The sequence below is a fragment of the Lagopus muta genome, chromosome 8 (genome assembly GCF_023343835.1).
Source record: "Lagopus muta isolate bLagMut1 chromosome 8, bLagMut1 primary, whole genome shotgun sequence".
Taxonomy (NCBI): Eukaryota; Metazoa; Chordata; class Aves; order Galliformes; family Phasianidae; genus Lagopus; species Lagopus muta.
In genome coordinates this window covers 35,896,814-35,918,130 of record NC_064440.1, presented here as the reverse complement: position 1 = coordinate 35,918,130, position 21,317 = coordinate 35,896,814, and the positions used below count along the sequence as shown (strand labels likewise).

At 52.6% G+C, this 21,317-nt stretch overlaps 1 protein-coding gene across 1 annotated transcript; it reads right to left on the bottom strand.

The window, feature by feature from the left end:
- Window positions 1-8,043: 8,043 nt before the first annotated feature.
- LOC125696923 (aryl hydrocarbon receptor-like) lies at window positions 8,044-20,720 on the bottom strand. The gene is made up of 11 exons (XM_048953289.1): window positions 20,609-20,720; window positions 20,246-20,427; window positions 15,498-15,604; window positions 13,292-13,381; window positions 12,723-12,846; window positions 12,358-12,488; window positions 11,508-11,710; window positions 11,280-11,389; window positions 10,835-10,976; window positions 9,055-10,660; window positions 8,044-8,288 (listed from the first exon to the last, which is right to left on the bottom strand). The coding sequence occupies exons 1-11, from the start codon at window positions 20,647-20,649 to the stop codon at window positions 8,139-8,141; spliced, it is 2,886 nt and encodes a 961-aa protein (XP_048809246.1). The 5' UTR covers window positions 20,650-20,720; the 3' UTR covers window positions 8,044-8,138.
- Between the last annotated feature and the right edge of the window lie 597 nt (window positions 20,721-21,317).

Below are 21,317 nucleotides of genomic sequence, written 5' to 3'. Positions count from 1 at the left end.
CTGGATTCTCTCCAGCTGTTCCCTGTCTGCCTTGAACTGGGGAGCCCAGACCTGGACACAGCCTCCTAAATGTGGCCTCACCAGGGCACAGCAGAGAGGAAGTATCACTTCCCTTGGCCTGCTGGCCATGCTCTCTGTAAAGCACCCTGTGGCACCATTGGCCTTCCTACCAGCAAGGGCACGCTGCTGGTTCATGGCCAACCTGTTGTCCACCAGGACACCCAGGTCGCTCTCTGCAGAGCTCCTCTCCAGCAGGACAGCCCCTAACCTGTACAGATGCAAGCAGTTATTCCTCCACAGATGCAAGACCTTACTCTTGCTCTACACTAAACCTCATCAGGTTCCTCTCCACTCAACTCTCCAACTTGTTCAGGTCTCGTCGAATGGTAGCACAGCCTTCAGGTGTGTCAGCCTCTCCTCCCAGCTTCTTATCACCCGCAAACTTGCTGAGGGTGGGTTCTCTCCCTTCATCCAGGTCACTGATGAAGACACTGAGCAAGACTGAATCCAACACCAACCCCTGGGGAGCACCACTAGTTGCAGGCCTCCAGCTAGACTGTGTCATTGATCACAATCCTCTGAGCTCTTCCAGTCTGCCAATTTTCCATTCATCCCATTGTCCACTCATCTTCCCATACCTACTAAGCTTACCTATGAGTATGTTATGGGAGACAATGTCAAAAGACTTCCTGAAGTCAAGGTATACAACATCCATTCCTCTCTTCCCATCTACTTAGCCAGTCATGACATGGTAGATGGTGAGCAGAGGGTGGGTCTCTGCACGATTTCCCCTTGGTGAATCCGTGTTGACTATTCCTGGTAATCTTCTTTTCTCCTTCTTTGCCTCCAAGCTCTAGGGTTCCTGAGGACCAGTCTTATCAGTAAAACAAAGAAGGCATTCAGTAACTCAGCATTCTCAGTGTCCTACTTACCAGGGCACCCAACCCATTCAGCACCTTAACCTTTTTATGTTGTTTAGCCCAGAACTGCACATAATAGTCAAAGCCAGTCTAAATACAGTGGGAGAATCCCCTCTTTTGACCATGTGCTGATGCAGATGCACCCCAAGATACAGTTCATCTTCGTGGTTACCAGGGCATGCAGCTCCAAGCTGCTGTCACCAGCACCCCCAGGCTCCTCCTGCACAGCTGCTCCCCAGACACTCATTTCCCTGCTGTGCCTGTGTCCAGCATCGCCCCAGCCCTGCTGCTCCAGTCCCTGCTTCTGGTGCTGTTGCACAGTCTTGGCTTGCCATCGTGTGGCAGAGACACACACTGGCTCCTGGCAGGGGAAAGCAGCCCTGCGAGGAGCATGTCAGCCAAGGACGAGCAAAACTGTGACAGCACACAAGGAAGGAAGCGTGGTAGGTGTTCCTGCGGTGGGGTACAGAGCTGCTCCCAGCCGGCAAGGCGGGCACAGAGCTGCATCGAGTTTGCTCAGAGAGGAACGGGACTGACCCGAGGCTGAGTGTGGGGGCACAGGGCTGGTGTGAGTCTGCTCTGTGTCTGCTGGGACGGTGATGGAGCAGACCTGAGGACACTCGGAGTGGCTTTGGGATGGAGCCACTGGAGGGGGTAAATGGGCTCGAGGCGTCTTACAGGCACTCACCGGCATTCTGTGTCTGCCGTGTCTCTGCCAGGCTCCTCAGCTGCATCTTTCTCAGGGACTTGGCAGCAACTATGGATGTTACTAGAGTGGCCTGCAGAGCAGCAGAGATTGCTAGTGGTATCCACTGCACAGAGACAAGGCGTTTGTCCACCATACCTTGGCAAGACTCAGGTACTTTGCCTGCACATGGTTGGAAGCAGCTGGAAAATGGAAAGCCAGTGGATTCAATGCATGGGGCAGAGCTGTGGGTCAAGGACCACCTCACATAGCTGGTGCTGCAGGGGCAGCAGGACAGAGGGTCCCCAGAGCTGGAGCCAGGGCTGAAAGGCAGCTGAAAGCTCTGCAGCCCTTGCGGAGCCAATTCTCGAGGCAGCCAGGGCATCTGCCAAGGAGACCCCAGCAGGATGCTTGGCTCCCTGTCCTGCACAGTGGCTGCTGCTCCCAGGGGACCAGGCTCCAGAACCCATCAGCTTGCATGCAGGGCCAGCCCAGTGCCCTGGCCATGGCCACGGATCTGTCCCTATGACTTTACTCCATCCAGGCTGACAGTGCCAGGGGATGCACTACCTCCTGCAGCCCCTGCAGGGCAAGCACAGGAGAGGCATAAGCAGCCTATTTCCCATATGAGGCCTCCGACTAATAGCTCCCATGCCTCCTGGAACACCATGTTTTATTCACAGATCTGTCAAAACATTCAAGGCTCTTCCAGAGAAACAGCAGGAAGGACATGGCTACTTTCTAACAGATTACTAGATAGGGCTCATGCACTTGGTGAGATTTTAAGACCTAGCCAGGTGTCTGGCATCTAGCTCTGGAGGTTTGACTACAACCCCTGGAAGATGGCTGCTTTGTGACCTGAAAGAGCCCAGAGGCAAAGCACTTCATTCAGCTCACAGGGAAAAGAAAGGATCTAGAAGACATCAAGAGAAAAGTGTTACAGATAAGAATGCTCCCTGTTAACCAAGCAAGAAAAAGAGACTGCGAGTGTCCGTTTGGCTCTGCTTGGGATGCATCGACCTTCTTTTTCACAGAATGGATGAGGTTGGAAAGACCAGAGGCTGCCTGGTCTAACCCTCTGCTTGAGCAGGCCCACCCAAAGCAGGGTGACCAGGACTATGTTCCAGATACATTTATTTGCAATGCAATAAATGTGTTTCGTTAGGACAGATATTTGCCATGTTCATTTTACTGGTGGGCTGCAGCTCTACTACAGCTTCATCTCTCTTTTCCAAGCTGTGTGGCTTTCTCTCTCTTCCCACTGAACTCTGCAAAGCTGGGCTCTACCACCAGCAGGCAGAGGCTGAACCTCATGCATCATTTTGGCCCACTTCATCATCTCTAAGAACATCTCAGACCGCAGAGGAGCTGGTAATGAGGAAGCTGGCCAGCATGTCCTCCTGGTTGTGGTGCTTGGGCTAGAACAGAGCCAGAAGTATCGCACAGAGAGGTATGTAGTGTGTGTACAGAGACTCCTCACAGCATCCCCATGTACCCTGCCAGACCAGGAACTTGATAGCTGGAGGCATCCTGCACCGTATGATTGCACTCTGGGACTGAGCTGCAGCCTCTATGGGGCTGTCAGCTGTGTGGTCTCTGTGTGGTACAGCAACATCCCCTTTTCTAAACCTCCTGGCCAGCCTCTGTGTGCTCACCAGGGCAGGTGAGAGGGTGAGAATAACCTCCTTTGACCTGCTGGCTGTGCTCTTTTTAATGTGTCCCAGGGTACCAGTGGGCTTCTCATGGGATAGTATGAGCCTCAGCAGGTTGTGCTGCTTTACTCCCTCACCACCACCACCCTTTTTGTTTCACCACTATTGAATGCCAAGCAGCAACCAGTGTCTTCCCCATGCTTGCTCTTGCAGTTAGTGCTAGATTCATCTGTTGCTGAGTTCAAACTGCCCTGACCAAACGCAACTAGGAATGGCAGCAGAGCCATTATTCCACATTACTGGAGGTTCCACCTTCTGGCAGGCCTGTATATCCCATTAAGTTCCAAAATCTGGGCTTTTGACGCTCAGGTGGTGTGGGCTATGAGGTCCAGTTGGACTTCTGACCTAGATTTCCAGTTCTCAGACCACGCTGTGGAAAATTCTGAGCACAGATGTAAAAGCGAGATTAAATAAATAAGAATTACATCGACAGGTATGCCACCAAGAAAAGGTCTCTATCAAGGGGAGAACAACTTCTTTTACTGGTATTCGTGTCCAAAGGATTTGTAAAGCTATATTTAAACAGGAAAATCTCAGCTGTTGTGTATTTCTGGGTAGGTACAGACAAAGATAATAAATACGTTCTATATACACACAGACACTACAGGATGAACTACTGCATGCTAAAACCATATGGTCTTCTCTCCTTAGAATAGCATAAATGCATATCTTTATTCATAAATACATAAATGCATTTGCAGTGCATTTGGTCAGCTCAAGCATTCCCAGGCTGAGCAGCAGCATTCCTGGCACACATACACACGCAGCTCCTGGGCTCTGCAGCCCAGAGAACCAGCATCTCCAAGAGGAAGAGCAGAGCCAAGGGGATCCCCAGTGCCCATGGATGGGTGCCATCACCACACTTCGGTCAGCAAGTCTCCGTGTGCGTGTCAGGATTCCCCAAACCACAGCATCCTGGCATTCTGCAGCCTTGTTCCTCCACTTCCTCTGCCAGAGAGGAGAAGGACGGCCTGGAAGCCAGGCAGGATGCAGCCACCTCCTCTGTGTTTTGCCCTTTTGCAAATTGAGCTGCTCTGTGGCCTCTGCTCTGCTTAATTGATCCAATGTCCATCTCCAGCAGAAATAAAATAAAACAAAATCCTTCTCCTGTCTCATTCATAATTTGCTTCAAATAAAATGCGCTTCTGCCTGAGTGAATGCCCTTCAGGGATACTTTAAATTGTCACAATGCATAAGGCTTTCCCTGAAATCTGCATTTTTACAGTGCTGAGTCTCCACAATAGCCCCTGGAGCCACGCTCAATGTATTTCAAGGGATGTAAAGACTTGCCTAAGCAACTTGGCTAGAAAAGCTAAGATTGCTTTGATCTAATTTCTTCCCATCTTTTCTCTCAGAAAAAAAAAAAACAAAAAACCCACAACATAACAGGCGAGTGTTGTTTTTTTCATTCTGGAAACAAAGAAGAAAGCCAAATGCCAGCAAGAACTTCTTGACCCACTAAATCAAACCCAAAAAATCCAACTGCAACAGGACGAGAGGTGTAAAGATCCAAGTTCCTGTGGGATCAGAGCCGCTGCAGCTGATTCAAACTGGTCTTGCTGCTTAAGGAACGCACTGATAAAACAGCAAGGTTGATCCCACCATCAAACCATGCTTCAAGAAAGTAGCTAGGGTGCTCAGTGGGTACAGTCTGCAAACATGAAGCCCCACTAGAGGTCTGTAATTAACTCCAGGCCTAATGACAGAACAGAATACCGCCAACAGAGCAGCCATCACTGCTGATGCATGCAGATCTCAGACCTGAGCACCTTTCCTATGGATTTGCAGGTCATGAGCCAAAAGCAAGCAGAAAGTCACCAAATGCCCTTCACCTGCATTGCTTTAATGATGCTAGACTGCCTCCACAGCCAGCACCTACAATGATTGCCCCTTTCTTTTCCCAGCTGGCCTTGCCAGGCTTTCTTTCCCCCTTTCTTCAAAGCCACTTTCACTGCAGAATTCTCCAGGGAAAGAGTGCTGAGCTCAGCCTGCTGCCCTCCTCCTCCTCTCTGTGGGTGCTGCTGGAGAGCCCCAGAGGCTGCCCAGTCCCACCACACCAGGCTGCCTTTTCTGCCAGCACTGGGAAGAACAGCGTCCAGTTCTGCTGCTGGTGAGCCTACAGGCTCCTTGGGAGAACAAGTCTCAAATTAACTGCAAGTAAATACCTGAAGGACAGCATCTAATCTATGAGCCTCAAGGTCAGATTGGTAAACTCTCTCCTGCCACTGGAGAAGGAGGAAAAGCCTCTTTTTGCAGAGGTTCCTATTCATGTCCTAAAATGTTTCAGTGAGGGGTAAACACAGGGTGGTGTTTTGTCTGTAGCTTGATTTCTGAAATCCATCAAGAAAATTCAAGCACATCTCAGTCTGAAATAATTAATCGGGGGATCTGAAAACATTTCCTATAGAAACGTTTCTCATTAGCTGGCAGATTATTTTGGTGGCACACACAGTTATCATAAAGAGCAAGAAAACTTTCAGCCCATCCAAATTAGACTTTCCGATGTTCAGAAATAATAAAAGAAGTAATACAAATAATAAGGCAGCAGGGAGGACACGGGCCAGGTGTGATGAATGGTGCATTCCCACGCCAGCCTTCCTCTCTATTTCATGTGCAAACCGTAAGAAAGCCTTCTGCTCTACTGCCCACAGCCCCGTGTATAGTGGATGTGCACGTAGATGGTGTGGGCAAACACCAAGCTCACCTTTATAGAGATGTTTACCTTACTGCCCAGTGCTCTGGGGCCCTGGGAGACGCCTGCTCCCAGCATCCATGGTGCCACCATGGGATATGGGAATATCACTGTGGGACCAGGGCCTGCATGTGGCAGTGGGCTCCTATTGCTGCATTTGCTGCGGCATGAGGAGAAAGAGGCAGAAGGAAAATCTCCTTTGTTTTCCTCCTCTCCTGCTTGCACAGAGTTAGAAGTGTTAAGCTGGACTTTCAGCAGACCTTCAGTCCCACGGTACCGATGGAGCAGGGCCAGCTGAACACTTGAGGAGATCTGGAGCCATGAGTCACTATGGCTCATCTTCCCCTTCTCCAGACAGAGCCAAGCCCACTAGCATCCTCGTCAGCTTTTCAGGGTGAAAGCACCCCACCAAGCAAAGCTCACCCACCTGATGCTCTTTTCTACAGCTCAAGGCAGGCCGTAGATGCTCAGATATCAGACAGCATCTTCTCCTTTGGCACAGCTCCAGCTGGGGTCCCAGGGCTGGCCTGGTGCATTGCAAATAGGTGTTATAAGGCCAAGGAGACAAGCAGCAGCTGGTGTGAGGCTGGGAATGAATTATGGATGTGCCGGCCTCCCTGGAGAGCTTGTGGTGGGGAGCAGAGGGGCTGCAGGGCACCTCCTGCTGCTGAGATGATGGCTTTTGCTTAGCAGACCTTGCAGAAACACCTCGTGGGACAACATCCAGCAGTGCACAGCTTGATGGCATGGCCAAGTCACAGGCCCTGGTCCTATGCATTGCAAGTCCAAAACCACGTGTTCACCCTTCTCCATTGAGTTTTGAAGTACACTTCAAAATTGTTTCTGACTTTAATACAAAAGCAATTGTGCTTCTTGAGACAGGTACACAACCAGCAAGAGAGACGCCAAGGGCTGAAGTCCAAAACCATTTATTGAAAGAAAAATATTGACAGTTAACACAGAACCAAAGCTGGACACGTAGGAAGAGGGATGATGTTTTGTCAGGTTTCTTAAAGGGTCGTCATATTTCTGATCTTACACATAGTCTGTTTGTCCCATTCCACAGACCATTCCTTCAGTGCTTTGTGAAACAAAGAGATTTTTTTTCTCTCCCCTGGAGTGGCATAAAAATATACCTGTCAACTCATGCTCTATACGTACGTATAGGCTGTGTTTCTACTCAGTGGGAAAATATCACCATACCATATGTAAAATTAAGAATCATTCCACTATTTTATTTATTTTACTGAAAACTTTTTTTTTTTGTGCACTAAATCTGAAGTCTCCTTAGATTAGACAGCTCCACAATTTACCTGTGATCTTTTTAGGCACAGATACAAGTTACGGCTTATCTGCCATCCTGCTCCCAATACTTGAGAAGGAGAAGGCAGAGAGGGTCAGACCCAGCCAGCCTGATGCTGTCAGGGAGAACTGAACCATGGTGGCCAGGTGAGAGCCACAGAAGCAGCCTGGATTTCTAGAGGCCCAGCAGAAATGCACTTGGTTCGTGGCAGAACTGCAAAGGCTGGTGTGGAGGAGAGCACACTCCCTGAGGATTTGCCACATGAACACCACTTCTTCCAATGCAGCTACCTGGTCACTGTTGCAAAGCAAATTTTTCTCTTTCTAGAGCCACAGCTAGGCTCTGAATGCCACTTAAAGCCAGAACATTTCAAATTTGACTCTCGTTAAGGTATATAGACAACACGGGCAGAGTTCGCAGTGGGGAAATAGGAGCAAGGAGGCTGGAATGAGAGACAGCATGGGAGCAAGGTGCTCCAAAGTTGGAGGTCCTCCAAATGACCAAAGTGACACAGCTCTCAGATGATGCAAGATAAGGATAATGCTACACAGGCCAGCTGATCTTCCTCACCGTGCCCTGGAGAAAACTGCCATGCCATGGCTGTCACTTCCTTGTCCAAACCAGGGACATCTCCAGGGGACCAGCATGTGCAGCCTCTGCCAAGGCAGGATGGTGCGAAGTTGAAAAACCTCAGAAAGCAGCCAAGCCAAATCACCAGGAGCAAAGACAGGACGCACATGGCAGGGGGAAGGTCTGTTGTCTGCAGCTGGAGGGCAGCTCCTTTTCCAGTGAATAATCCCACTTTGCCCAGTCTGATCTTGTTCTCCTAGAGATAGAAGTCACCACTGAAAGTGTGGGGGTGATCCGGCAGCACTTCTGCGTGGGGATGCAGCTTGCAGGGGGGAGCAGGGCTGCCCTTTGGCACATCTGTAGGGAGTCCCGTGCGAGAGCCAGGCAAAACACAGCTGCTGTCAGGCTAGGAGAAGAGAGAGGAAAGAGAGTGGTGAAGTATTCTGTAGCGTTTTACTGACACTGATGGGCTGGGTGCCCAGAGGATGCTGCTGGGAGGGGAAGCTCCTGCATTGCTTCCCCTGGAGGTGCTGGGGCTCAGCAGTAATCCCTGTACTTGTTGCACACTTTTCCCCAGCTCACCTCTCACTGGCCCTCCAATTCATTGACAAGGTTGAAAGCAGTGCAAGTCCATCCATACTCCCCAGTGGACACCAATTTTCACCCACTGACTTCATAATCAACCTTTGCAGAGCTGACCATGTATTGCAGCCCCACAGTTCACTCATTAACCGTATCTGTAAATTACAGGCTCCCGCTCTGCATTTGGAACAGGGCAGTGATCATGACACCGGTCATGGCACCAAACCTGCTGGAGTTTGAGAAGCATTTAGACAACACTCTCTGTACTGTAAAATAGCAGATCTTCATCTCATATGGACCACCCATCAAAGCTTAACATCGCATGGCTGGAATATGCCATAGAAAGGACAAAGCATATGGAAACCATACCCCAGACAGCCAAGGTCTAAAGGGAAAAATCCACATTCTGACCTGTTCTGCAATGCTTGGTGCAAAGAAAAGCCCCTGAAGTCCTTCTTTCTGACCGCAAAGTGGCAGAGCAAGGTGATTCCTCCCTACCAAACAGGCAGTGCATGCCTTCCTGTGCTAAGACCCCCCAGGAAATCCCAGCACAGAAAATACTGAGCTCGAGTGCAAAGAGAAACCTTCACCTTGTGGCTGCTCTCCTGTCTCAGTATGGAGGTGTACAATCCATAGGAGTTTGCTGGAGCCTCCAGCACACTGCCAGTGCTTCCAAAGTGCTCTGCAGATGAGCTCAGGAAAGGGTACATGGAGGGAATAGAGCTTGGATGCGTCTCAGGAACAAGCTGGTATGAGGAAGATGGGAAAAGCCCAGAGTAGGGAACCATCTCCTCCTGGGACCTCTCACTGTCTACAGTGTCCATGCTGCATAATCCATTCAGATTGGAGCCTAGTGCTGGCACGGCAGGCCCAGGCACTGGACCCAAGTAGTCCTGACGCTGGCAGATCAAATCTTGGCTGATGCCATAGAAATCAGGCTGAGCTGAGGATGTCAGGAGAGGGGAGACGTAGTCCTGCCAGGGGCTGCTGCTGCTGCTGCTGGGGAGGAAGCGTGGAGCAGAGGGATGATGGTGAGCACACAGCCTGTTCATCAGCAAGCGCCGGCCGGCTTTGTGTTTCGGCTGGCTTGGTGCTGCCCCACGCCCTCGGCCTGGGACAGGCAGGGAAAAAGTCTGCAGAACATCCTCTGGGGTGGGATGCACAGCTGGGAAGTCACCGTCCAGCTGCTGAGCCTGCGGCGGGGCTCCCAGGTGTGAGCTGGGAGCTACAGTCCATGGTGTGACCTGAGAGAGATGCAGGAAGCGGAGCAGCTCCTCCTCCCCAGCGCCTCTGCTCTGCAGGCCTGCAGGCAGCTCGGCCTCCATCGGCTTCAATGGCAGCGGGGACTGCTGTGCCAGTGCATCATAGAGAGGATGCTCCCATAGCAGAGCAGCAGCTTGGCCTGGGACAGTGCCGGGCTGCTGTGTTTGCTGGGATGGGTACTGCAAGTCCTTGGCCTCTGTGTGGGCCTGGTATGCAGCAGAGCATCCCAGTGGGCTCGAGGTCGTGCCTGGCGGGGGACGAGCCTGTAGGTCTTCCTTGTGCTTGTTCCCCGGCGTGGTGTGGATGTAGGAGAGGATCTCGTTGCTGGTGAGGAAGTCACTCAGGGACAGAGTGTGATCGGGGTCTGTATTGACCATCACCATTTTCTCATCCAGGAGCAGGAGCTCCAGGTCTTCAGCGTTCAGCCCCAGGCTCTCCAGTGCACTGAAGAGCTCGTTGTTGGAGCAGCTCTCGTCGCTGTTAATTGTCAAGGAGTTCAAGGTGGCCAAGAGAGGGTCCTCCTGCTGCAAATGCACCCACTCCTCTTTGAGGCTGTCCTTCCTTGAGGAAACTGGAGCGGTGCTTGTGCTCCAGGCCCATCCTGCACCCAGTGAGGACGTGTCCTCGAGGTGGGCCAAGAAACTGCTGTTGAAGGTGTGGTTGGGTGAAGGAGCTGGCTGGGGGGCATATGCTGCCTTGTCCTGCTGCAGTACAGCACTCAGCAGAGAACCAGGGGCAATGCTGTCCTTCTGGGAGCATCCTCCATTGCTGTGTGAGGTCTTCTTGGACTTGCTGATTTTCCCTTTGCTCTGGAAAGCATCACAGAAGCCCGGGAGAGGGAAAGCACTTTGGTATAAGAGTGCTTCTCCTGTAGCAAAGGTGAAGGGAAGATGCATGGATCGTTTCCGAAGGTGCTCTCCTCCTTCTTCATCTCTGCAGGGGAGGAAGAGGAGATCGCTGTTTGCACGTGTACAAGCACCTGCTGTAAACTGCTTCTGCAATGCAGAATTGCTATTTGTGTCATCCCAGGCCCCTTTACTACAACCAGCCCATGTGCACCGATGCATGCACACACAGGTGTGCTTATGTACAAACAAATGCACTCACACAAGGGGTCTCTGTGTGACGATGATGTACTCAGGCTTGCTGTTCTTGTAGACAAGCCGTGCATTGGCCTGCACCCACTTCCAGTGCTTGTCCTTTGTCAGCAGGCGGAAGACCGTCAGGCCACTCTCCCCTGTCTTCATCACTGCCGGGAGGAAGCACAGATGCTGGTGCCCATCAGCACATCACCTGAGGCAGGACTGCCTCAAGCAATGCTGCTGTTGCCAGCATTGGTAAGCAGGTAGAGTCACAACAGAAGGATGCCCTGGCTGGCTCCATGAGCAGGGAACACACCTCCCTGGCTAGATGCACCTCCCTGCTCGCCACCAAGAGCATTGCAGCAAGGCATAAAGCAAAGCGTCTTATGGACAAAGAGCTGCCCGGCTCAACACAGCTACCAAGGGAGCTTTGGCCTCAGAGGTGAACATAAAGGGAAAAGGACTCTTACTTCTGATGTGGTTCTCGGCACAGTAGAGCATGTCAGCAGCATGGATGAACTGGTAGCCGGTGCCACACATCCGCAGCTCTGCCTCGGTGTAGCCCAAAACAATCTTCCCCCTACAGGAGAATGCACACAGCTCAGTGGCAGGTCCAGGTGGGACATCACCCAGGCTCAGCACGAACCAGCACAGTGTAGACACACAGCATCACCCCACAGATCAGCTCTGCCACCTACTTGGCATCACATGCCAAGGGAGTGAAGTCCAGTTTGTGCTTTGTCCTGAAGATCATGTTCTTGGTTCTGATCTCCAGGATGGATGGGGGCTGCAGAGGGGTGGAGATAGCAAAAAGAGCCAGCTGCGGGGGCAGCACAGACCCATCTTCAGACCTTTTGTTCTGCCCGTGAAGGAATCTCAGCCTGCCTTGAAGGTTTAAAGCCTAGAAAGAGAAGATAAGGCCAGTGTCACACACATTGCTGAGCGGAGGGAAAGAGAGGGAGGAGAGCTCCATGGGAAACAAGCCATCTTGCTGCAGAATTGATGCATAGAACCAAGCCCCAGGAGAAAGAGGCTGCCCAGCAGGAGCAGTGAACCTCCATACAAAGGAGATACACACCCATCCCGTATGGGTCTGACACTGCCCAGGCCAGGGTAACACCACAGGTCCAGGAGTATTGCTCCTTGTGGCCTCCTTGTTCCCTGGTGGGTGCAGAGGGAAGCTTGAAAGAATGCTATGCTGGTCTCCCCACAGCAGCAGCTCATCACTGATAACCCAGATGCTGCAGTTGCATCAACGCATCACATCATGCATAGGCTGCTCCTTGTTCGACGTGAGCTACACCTCAACCCCACCGAGAAGCAATGCTTATTAGTGACGGATAACCAGAACATCTGTTCAAGGTTCAGTGCCACTGAGAGGACAGGCATAAAATCCACAGGAAGAGGTGCAGGCCAAACACAAACACCCACAAAAAAAGCAGAAAAATCCCCTTCTTGAGGCAGGCAGAAAAGAATTTCAACCCTTTCAATGTCAACTTTCACGCTCCATCATCCCTTAGCATGAGCCTGCTACAAACCTGCACTCACCAGGAAGCCAGAGGAATTATCCAGGAGGCAGCGAAACCTGCACACAAAGCTCCTTTCCAGAAAGGAAGAGTTTTCCAAAGGCAGTTGATCAGGCTTGTAGGCAACAGCAGGAAAGCTGAGACTCTTCCTCCCTGTAGGAGAGAGGGGTTGAGGAAGCAGTAAAGGCTGGTGGTCCCAGTCCTCAGCAAAGGGTGGTGGTCCCAGCAAGGGCAGCATCGTGGACCACAGCTTCTGTGGGACATATCAGCAGAAGCTATGCTTTGTGTTTTGGATGAATCTGCGACCACAAGGATGCAAACTGGGAGCAGCTGGGAGCTGTTTCCCCAGTGCCTGTGGGGAATGGAGCATCTCGTGCCTACACGTACCTTCAGGAGAGGGCTCACCCTCAGCACTTTGGGGTGGGTTGAAGGCCCAGTGGAGGTTACGCCTGAATTCTTGGTGGTCCTCAGTGTGGATCAGCTTGAAGATGCTCTGGTGCATAACATCTGTCTAGAGAAAAAAACAGCTGAGTGAGCTACGTGGCCTGCCCCAGCCCCTGCTGTTGGCCATATCCCACCACGTCTCCCTGTGCTCAGGCCTCTAGCTGAATGGGGTTGGACACTCCCCACCAGAGTTGATGTTGGGCTGGTTTAGGGCACGAAAAGCACAGCACTTTTTAGATACTTCACCCCCTCTGCTTTGAGCTCGGTACAGCAGGGGCACTTCACATCTCAAATTTCCAAGCCACTGAACCCATAGGGAGGGTAAAAGGCTTCCCCTATTGTAGGTCTCATTCCTGCTCCCTTTGGGATGATTTTTGAGCCTGCAGAAAGAAGGGATGGTAGCAGGGCCAGGACACCCAGCAGCACAGACTTCTCCTTGCCTTCTTCCCTGTATGTGAAGCCCCACATGGCCCTGCAAACCCATCACTGCAATTCAGAGGTGTCCCACGAACCTGATGAAACCCCAGGTAGTCCTGGATGGTGTGCGAGGAGTAGAAGATCAGCCCTTCCGATGTCACCACCAGCACAAAGCCATTGAGTGCCTAGGAGAGAGAGCAGGCCAGCAGCTGAGCTCTACCCACATCACCCTGTCCTAGCAGCTCAGATTCAGATTCAGACATTTATCCACATCCTATGCAAAGAGCAAGCACAAATCTCACAGTGACTTGCAGAATGAAACCAGATACATTAAGGACCCCATCCATTCTGGAATCCTGGTGGAAAAGTGCCTTTCTGACAACAGGGGATCAAAGTGGCATTTCACATAAATTTGACCTGTGTCTGCCTCTGTGGCTCTGCCTGCATGGTTCCCATCCTTCCTACAGACCAGGGAGGATCCTGGCAGCTGGGGGAATGAAGACAGGGGATGTGCAGTGAGGAACAAACACGCTGCATATCCCAGCGTGCTGGCAGTGCCTGCTGCTTTCACACCCCTCCCACGTCCCCCAGGTGCCAAGGACCCACATGGGCTCTGCCCACTCTGCTTACATGGAATCACCCCTCGGCAGTACTGCGTGACAGCAGCAGGACCAAACTTTGGCGTTGTTAATGCCAAAGTTAATCTGTATTTTTAAATATTTATTTATTTATGCACACTCTACAGTTCAGTGGCCCTTCTGTCCACTCCAGTAGCTGCAGGACTGCAAAACCAACATCTAAGGGAACACTGCATTCCCAGGCCGAGCTGCTCAGAGCCTCTGTCCTCCCCAAGAAAGGCTCTTTCCTACCAGCTTAACACATTTGGGTGGTAATTTGGGTGTTCTCTCTGAGACAGCAGCCTCAGGGCTGGCAGCAGGAGGGACCAGGGCCAGTGTCCCTTGCCCCTGGAGATCTGTGAGGATCACAAGGTGCAGAGAAGTTGCCTCACAGGTTTGATGGTGCAGTTGCTATCCTGGACGGCTTTAGCATGCAGAAGTCAGAGCGCTCTCACAGAGCTCTCAGGAGCTGATACCATCACCCAGCCACCTGTCCCTAAGGACACCAGGTCCTCCTGGATCCCAAAACCTGGCTGCAGGCAGGGCAGCCAGCCCCGTCCCACTTCCCCCACTTGGCCATCCACAGACATCAGGATCAATTAGAGTCTAGCGCGTTGTCTCAGCCAAGTCTGGCTATTGTTGCTGCCAATTCCCATTTCATTGTCCAGGTCCGTGTTTCTCCCCCCTCTCCTTCCCTTTATCTCAGGCACAAATGCTCTCTCTATTTACTGGGTTGACCTCAGTGTGTGGGAATCTGCTGCAGAGGTTAATTAGTGCTGCCAAACGCTTTTTAACCCTTTGAGCAGCCCTGGAGGCATGGCCTCCTCTGTGTGCTGGTGAGCACAGTCTGGTAGCATTCTGTTCTTGTTCAATGGTGCTGGAGAGAGGCAGACTGGAGGCAATATGCACCTGCATGGCTGCACACCCAAGGATGCTGCACCCAGTCCTCAGTCCTAAAGCCCAGCCGCATCCCTCAGCCCTGGATGAGACTAAAATGGAGCTGTTCACACCCTGCTTGGTGCCTCTACAAAGGCAGCATCCAACCTGAGGAGGAGGCTGATGAGCAGGGCATCAACCCTTCTGAGCACAGCTCTGTGCTTTGACAGCGGAAAGCCCTCGAGGTTTTCATGATTAACCAGCTTGGCTTTAGCATTTCTCTCCCCAGACACCAAGATCCTGGCTCCGCAGCAATCAGGCAGGACAGTAATTATAATTACTGCTGAGTGAGCTTCTGGGTAGGTGCCAGATGACAGCCAGGCTGGGAACCAGGTAGAGAGGAACAGGGGGACTGTGTCCTCGTGGGACCTCGTGGTGCTGGAGCGTGACCCTTTATGCACCCCATGCATAAAGGCATGTGAGTATCCTCATCTGAGCGTAAGGGCCACAGCGACTTGCTCCAGGAAGAGAGGCAACACTCCCTTTCTGCCCCAGGGATCCAAAGAGTTATAAACTCTGCTCAAACACACCCACTATGAGTGAAATTACTGCAGTAAGTCCTGTAACCACTGTACTGACCAACAACCACACCAGTGGGACAGCAGACGGCGTCCTCCCTTCATCACAACGTTCACCAAAATGTCTTGCAACTGAGAACAGAACAGCCTGTTCTTTGGGCAAATCTCAAAGGAAAGAGGACCCAAGGAAAAAGTTCTTGAAGGCATCTGCCATGGAGAGGACCACTGACCTGCAGGAGCAGCTCGCCCTCCGGTACTGCTGACATGCCCAGAGCTGGGCTGCTCTCATGGTCTCCATCCCTCTCTGCTCCTTCAGCACCGTGGTTCTTCAGAGCAACTGCAGCAAAGCACAGTGAAGGGACATCAGTGCTGCAGCAACACCTCCAAGTCACCGCCACAAGCAGCCAGAACAAAGACGTTTCCCCTGCCTTTCCATAACTCCAGAATTCCTCTTTTATCCTCTTTTTCTCCTTTTCATTTCCATACCTTTAACAAACCCAAAGCAAAGAGCAGTTAAAGCCAAAGATCATTAAAACAAGTAGGCATAATTGCTGGAACAGCTGCCCAGAGAGGCTGTGGATGCCCCATCCATCCCTGGAGGTGTTCAAGGCCAGGTTGGATGGGGCCCTGGGCAGCCTGGGCTGCTAAGAAATGTGGAGGTTGGTGGCCCTGCCTGTGGCAGGGCATTGGAGCTTCATCACCCTTGAGGTCCCTTCCAACCCTGGCCATTCTGTGATTCTGTGATCTGTGGAGTAACCATGAGATCCTGCACTCCATCCTGCAAAAAAATCCACATGTTTAGTGAGCTCATCAGTTGGAAGTTCCCTCATCATTTAGTAATGGCCACAGAGGTCCTTTGTCCCAGGGGGTTCAATGCCTCTGTCCACCCCTTGCAAGGAGCCCTCAGCACCGTGCTATGCAGCCTGAACAAGCTGGGCATTGCAGGCACAGCAGAAACTCCCAGCAAGGAGAATGGATTGACTCTTCTCGTCTCTGTGAGTGAAATGCAGGGGCTATAAATTATTGAAGGTCTCCTCTCCTCCTCTGGCAGCTTCCAGATGGCTACGCTGGAGGTGCAAGACAAATATAAACCTGGTGGAGAAAAGAGTCAAGGGTTGCTGAGGTCTGTTTTAATGGTTTTGTGTTTGCCAGCAGAAAGAAAACTTGCAAGTAATGGTCTTGAATCACAAACACTGCCTAAATATAGACTTCACTATTGGCATCTGGGCTGCTCCTAAGCTATGGGGCCAGAGGACACATCAGTTAAAATCAGATGGTACATTGTCCTCTGTACCAACACCTGCCACTGAACCCAGCCACCATCCTGCATTCCCCATGAGGGCTTTCCTGACCTTCCAGACCATCCCCAGAGCCCCAGAGATGTTCTGCTCTTGGCCAGGACACCGCACATCAGCCTCCCGAGGAAGGTGAGGAGAGATTGCCACCTGAAAGCAGTGGTCCTTGGGCACAGGAGGGAGGGCTGGGGGTCCTCCTGCATGCTCAGCCTGGGGAAATGATTCACGGGAGGCCGAAGGGACACCTCACTGGTGAACTCCTGAACCTGCAGGGGCTTTGCAGACCTGAGAAATCTCTGCACCGGCAAGCTGGTATTAACATTTTTGAGAGGATATATCCCAGCCCCCTTCCCTTTCTTCCATGCAGGCAAAACCTTCGAGTGGGAACAAGATTTTGCATTGGTCACAGCTTAAAAACAAGAAGACTCAGACCGAAACCCAGCCCTGGGATTGATACAGGAGAAGCAGAGGAGAACTCAACCACCTCATGGCTCTTCAGGAGCAGCAACAGTTCATGCCCAGCCTTCTGGCTGGCATCACTTAAGGCAAAAAGCCACACTTATTCTTAATGGATACAACAGTTTTACTTATAATACCTACCACAGATCCCCGTTGGCACAAATTTCATTAAATAGATTAATTATTTATCCCTTGTCTGAACGGTGCAGAGGCAGCAAGTTCTGTAACCAGGCGTGGTGAATAATGAATGTCCTGCTAAAAGATCTAATTGCACATCTAAAAGCAAGGAAGGCCTCATCTACACATCCCTGTTGCACCACTGAAGGCACACTGGTCTCAAAAGAAGAGCACGTGCACAGGTTTAAACGAGGACAAAGAGGACAGTGGTGTGTCAGGCTGTCACTTCTTTTTGCAGCTCTTCTAACCCTTGTAATGCTGATAAATCACAGTCCTTCAAGTAATGACAATCCTTCACACACTCAAACAGTGGCAGGACAAGGGGCAATGGTTTTAAACCGAAAGAGGGCAGGTTTGGAGTGGATATATAAGAAATTATTTACTCAGAGCGCTGGCACAGGCTGTCCAGAGGAGCTGTGGATGCCCTATCCCAGACAGTGCAAAAGGCCAGGCGGGGTGGGCTTTGGGGTCCCTTCTGACCCATCCTGTTGTATGGCTGGGCTTTGGGGTCCCTTCTGACCCATCCCGTTGTATGGCTGGGCTTTGGGGTCCCTTCTGACCCATCCCGTTGTATGGCTGGGCTTTGGGGTCCCTTCTGACCAGTCCCATTGTATGGCTGGGCTTTGGGGTCCCTTCTGACCAGTCCCATTGTATGGCTGGGCTTTGGGGTCTCTTCTGACCCATCCCATTGTATGGCTGGGCTTTGGGGTCCCTTCTGTCCCACCCTATTATATGGTTCTCTAAGCTCCAGGAAACAAGGAAGCACCATTTCAGGCTTGGGAGCATGGCCCGCAGCTGAAGTGCTGGAAGACTGCTCATGCTGGTTGATCTTAGGCATTGCAACAGAGGGTAAAGACTCCCTCCATCCTGCTTGTAACACGCAGAGAGAAAGCTGCGCTTCCTGCTATTTGGAAATGGCTTTGCAGACCCCCGCAGTGCCCCCTCCAGGACAAACCTCTTGTCCCAGGGGTTGACGCGGGCCACCTGCCTGCACCCAGGGCTTGGCTCCTCAGGAGCTGGGCCCATGGGGAGGGATTAGGGGAGCCAGGCACCACCAGGCTAAGCTGACACATCATGTGCTGCCCCTCGGGTGTCCCCGAGGTGAAGCTGGGGTCTGGCACGTGATGGTGGCAGCCAACTGCAGCTCTGTCCCACCCTCCTGGGCCTGGCCAGCGGTGCTGGGTTTAGTGCAGTACCACCTGGATGGGATGTGGGATGAAGCAGGGCTGGGCTGGATGGCTTTCCCCAAAGGGTCTGCATCTCTGGAAACACCATGCGAGTTCACAAAGCCCCAGGTGTGATTCCTGGCAACAGGACATGGATCTGAAGGGATGAGCGCAGCGTGATGGTGACTATCTATGTATAGATCAGGATACTCAAATAAAATTAAAAGTAATTGATTTTCAAATAGGTTGGGAGAAACAACAGCCTGGAGACGACAGCATTCCTGGCTTGCAGTGAATTATTTAAGAAGGGGGCTGGAGAAATGGCAGCTGGCAGAAACCTGCTGGTGCACTGATTGATCCACTTGTGGGACAGGCTGCCTGCTATCAGTAAACCAAACAATAGAAGTCGAGGAGGGAATAGGCTGTGTATTTTGAAGAGGAGCACTGCAGAAGCTACTCTAAGGTGAGCTTCATCTCACACGGCTTCTTAGAGTGGCATCACTCTGCATTCACATCAAAAGGGACTGAAGACGCTCTGAAATCACCCAATTTTGTAGGCTGCTTTTCTCAGAGCTCCTGTTAGATAAACTGCTTAAATCAGGAGTTTTATTTGTTTGTTTTTTAAGCAGCAGGAGAGCTTCAGCTGGATCCATAGGCACTATGTGCATCCCAAAGGATGGGGGTTTCCCCTCTCACACCCGAATTGCTGTGACCTGGCTTAAAGCAGGGCAGCCGGTCCTACAGCTTCAGGCACACGGGTGGCTCGGCTGCTGGGAAGATGAAATCAAACCGCATGGAATGACCAAGGCAAATAAAGAAAGAGAGAAGCTCAAAGCAGGGGATTTCCCAGTTTCTCACTCTGCTCACCAAGGTACCCATCTTGCCAATGCCGCCGGGATGTCGGGCTGCAGGCAGGGAGCTGGGATGGCTGCTCAGGGCCCCAGGATCAGCCCCTGCTTCCCTTCCCCAGCACAGCGCCCCATCACACCGCACAGGAGGCCAACTCCACACACCCCAACCTCTGCCGCCGTGCTTCACGACAAGAGCAGCCATTTCAGAACTGTTCTAAGGAAGAACCGACCACCCTTTCGGTCTATAAATCCTACAAGCCTTTAAATGATTCATGTTTCAGGAGAGCAGCGAGCCTGCACTGCACCACACACCGTTACTCCTGAGAGAGCAGCAGTGCTCCCACAGCCCCCAGCATCACCACGATGGGTCTGAGGCTCCATGCTGGGTTCTGTGGAAGTGGATGTGGGCAGTATGGAGCAGCGTGGGCTGCCCCAGCATGGCTCCTTAGCGGGGCAAAGCAGCATGGAAGCTGTGGGCGATACGGTCAAACAAACAAATCGACCCGGAGCTGCCAAGCAAACAACTGCTCTCTCAGGCCATTAATTTTTCATTCCATCCGCCTGCCAGTTCCACCGTGCTTGAAAGAGAATGGGGGGGAAAAAAAAAAGAAAAAGGAAAAAAAAAAAAAAAAGACTTCCCATTCATTCAGTGATTTGGAGTTGGAAAAACATCGTTTGTGAGGTCACTGATAGCTGCTGCTGCTTGGCCAGCATAGCGCAGGGCTGCCCGAACACTCCTCCTATGGGCTATTCACTACAGCGGCAGAACGCAGGAAGGTATTTAATGCGGTGTGTTTTAAAAGGCTCCCAAATTAACCACACCGCGGTAATTATCCACTGTCAAACACCGAGCATTTCTCAGGTCCGTTACAACGGGAAAAGCCGCTCTCACAGTGCCTCCTCTCAGCCGTGCCCTCCAGCCCAAGTGTCAGTTTTCTACTTCAGTGCAACCCACAGACAGAACCAACTTCATCGCCCTGATTCCGCCGCGCCCGAAGCCCGCTTCTCCCCGAGCCGCAGCGGCACTCACCGCGGAAGAAGCTCTTAGCGCGGAGGAAAGCGGCGCTGAGCCGCAGGATGGACAGCTTGTCCAGACCGGCCGCCACCTCCTCGGGAAAGGGCAGCAGCGCGGCCAGCCGCTCCAGCTCCTGGTTCAGCCGCTCCCGGTGCCGCTTGGAAGGGTTGGAGCGCCCGGTGTCTGCAGCGTGCAGCCTGCGGGGCGCAGCCACGCGTTACCGCGGAGCCGGCGCGGAACCGGCACCATCCATCCCTCGTCCCGAACCCAGCCCCGCTCTCATTCCTGATCCCAATCCCGCTCCCAGCCCCGCTCCTATCTCTCACCCTGATCCCGCTCCCGGTCCCGCTCCCATCGCTGACCCCGCTCCGCACTTACGCTCGGGCCGCCGGCTTCCTCCGCTTGCGCCCCGCGTACATGGCTCAGCGAGAGCCGGCGGCAGCCGCAGGAGAGGAGCGGGGCAGCGCGGAGCAGCCCGGAGAGACCCCCGCAGGAGCGGCTCCGCCTCCGGCTGGGAAGGAGGGAGGGACGCGGGGACGCTGCGGGTGGGAGGAGGTGGGCACCGGGACCGGGCGGCAGCGTGGGTACGGCGTGTGTGCGTGGAACGAAGCTGGGAGCTGGGCTCGGTCAGCCTGGGGAAGGCTGCGGGCAGAGCGAGCCGTGGCTCTTCTGTACCGGCAAGGGCTATGGGAAAGCTGGGTTCAGATTGGACAGGAAGAAGAAATTCTTTACTACGAGGTAGGCGAGGCCGTGGCAGAGGCTGCCCTGAGAAGCTGTGGATGCCCCTTCCCTGGCAGCGCTCAGGGCCAGGCAGGATGGAGCTTTGGGCAGTCTGTCGGGCTGGGTGGATTTTGGGGACCCTGCCAACCCAAACCAGTCTGCAGTTCTGTATAGGAAACGCAGGGGCCAGGACCCTCCTCCTCCAGCCTTAGCCCGGAGAAAAACTGAGCAGCTTCTGCAAGTACTTGCTCAGCTGAGAGGGAAATGGAGAGATGCTGTTCAAGGTCACAGATCACAGAGTGGCCCGGTTGGAAGGGACTCCAAGGACCTCCAACCCCCCCACCACAGGCAGGGCCACCAACCTGCC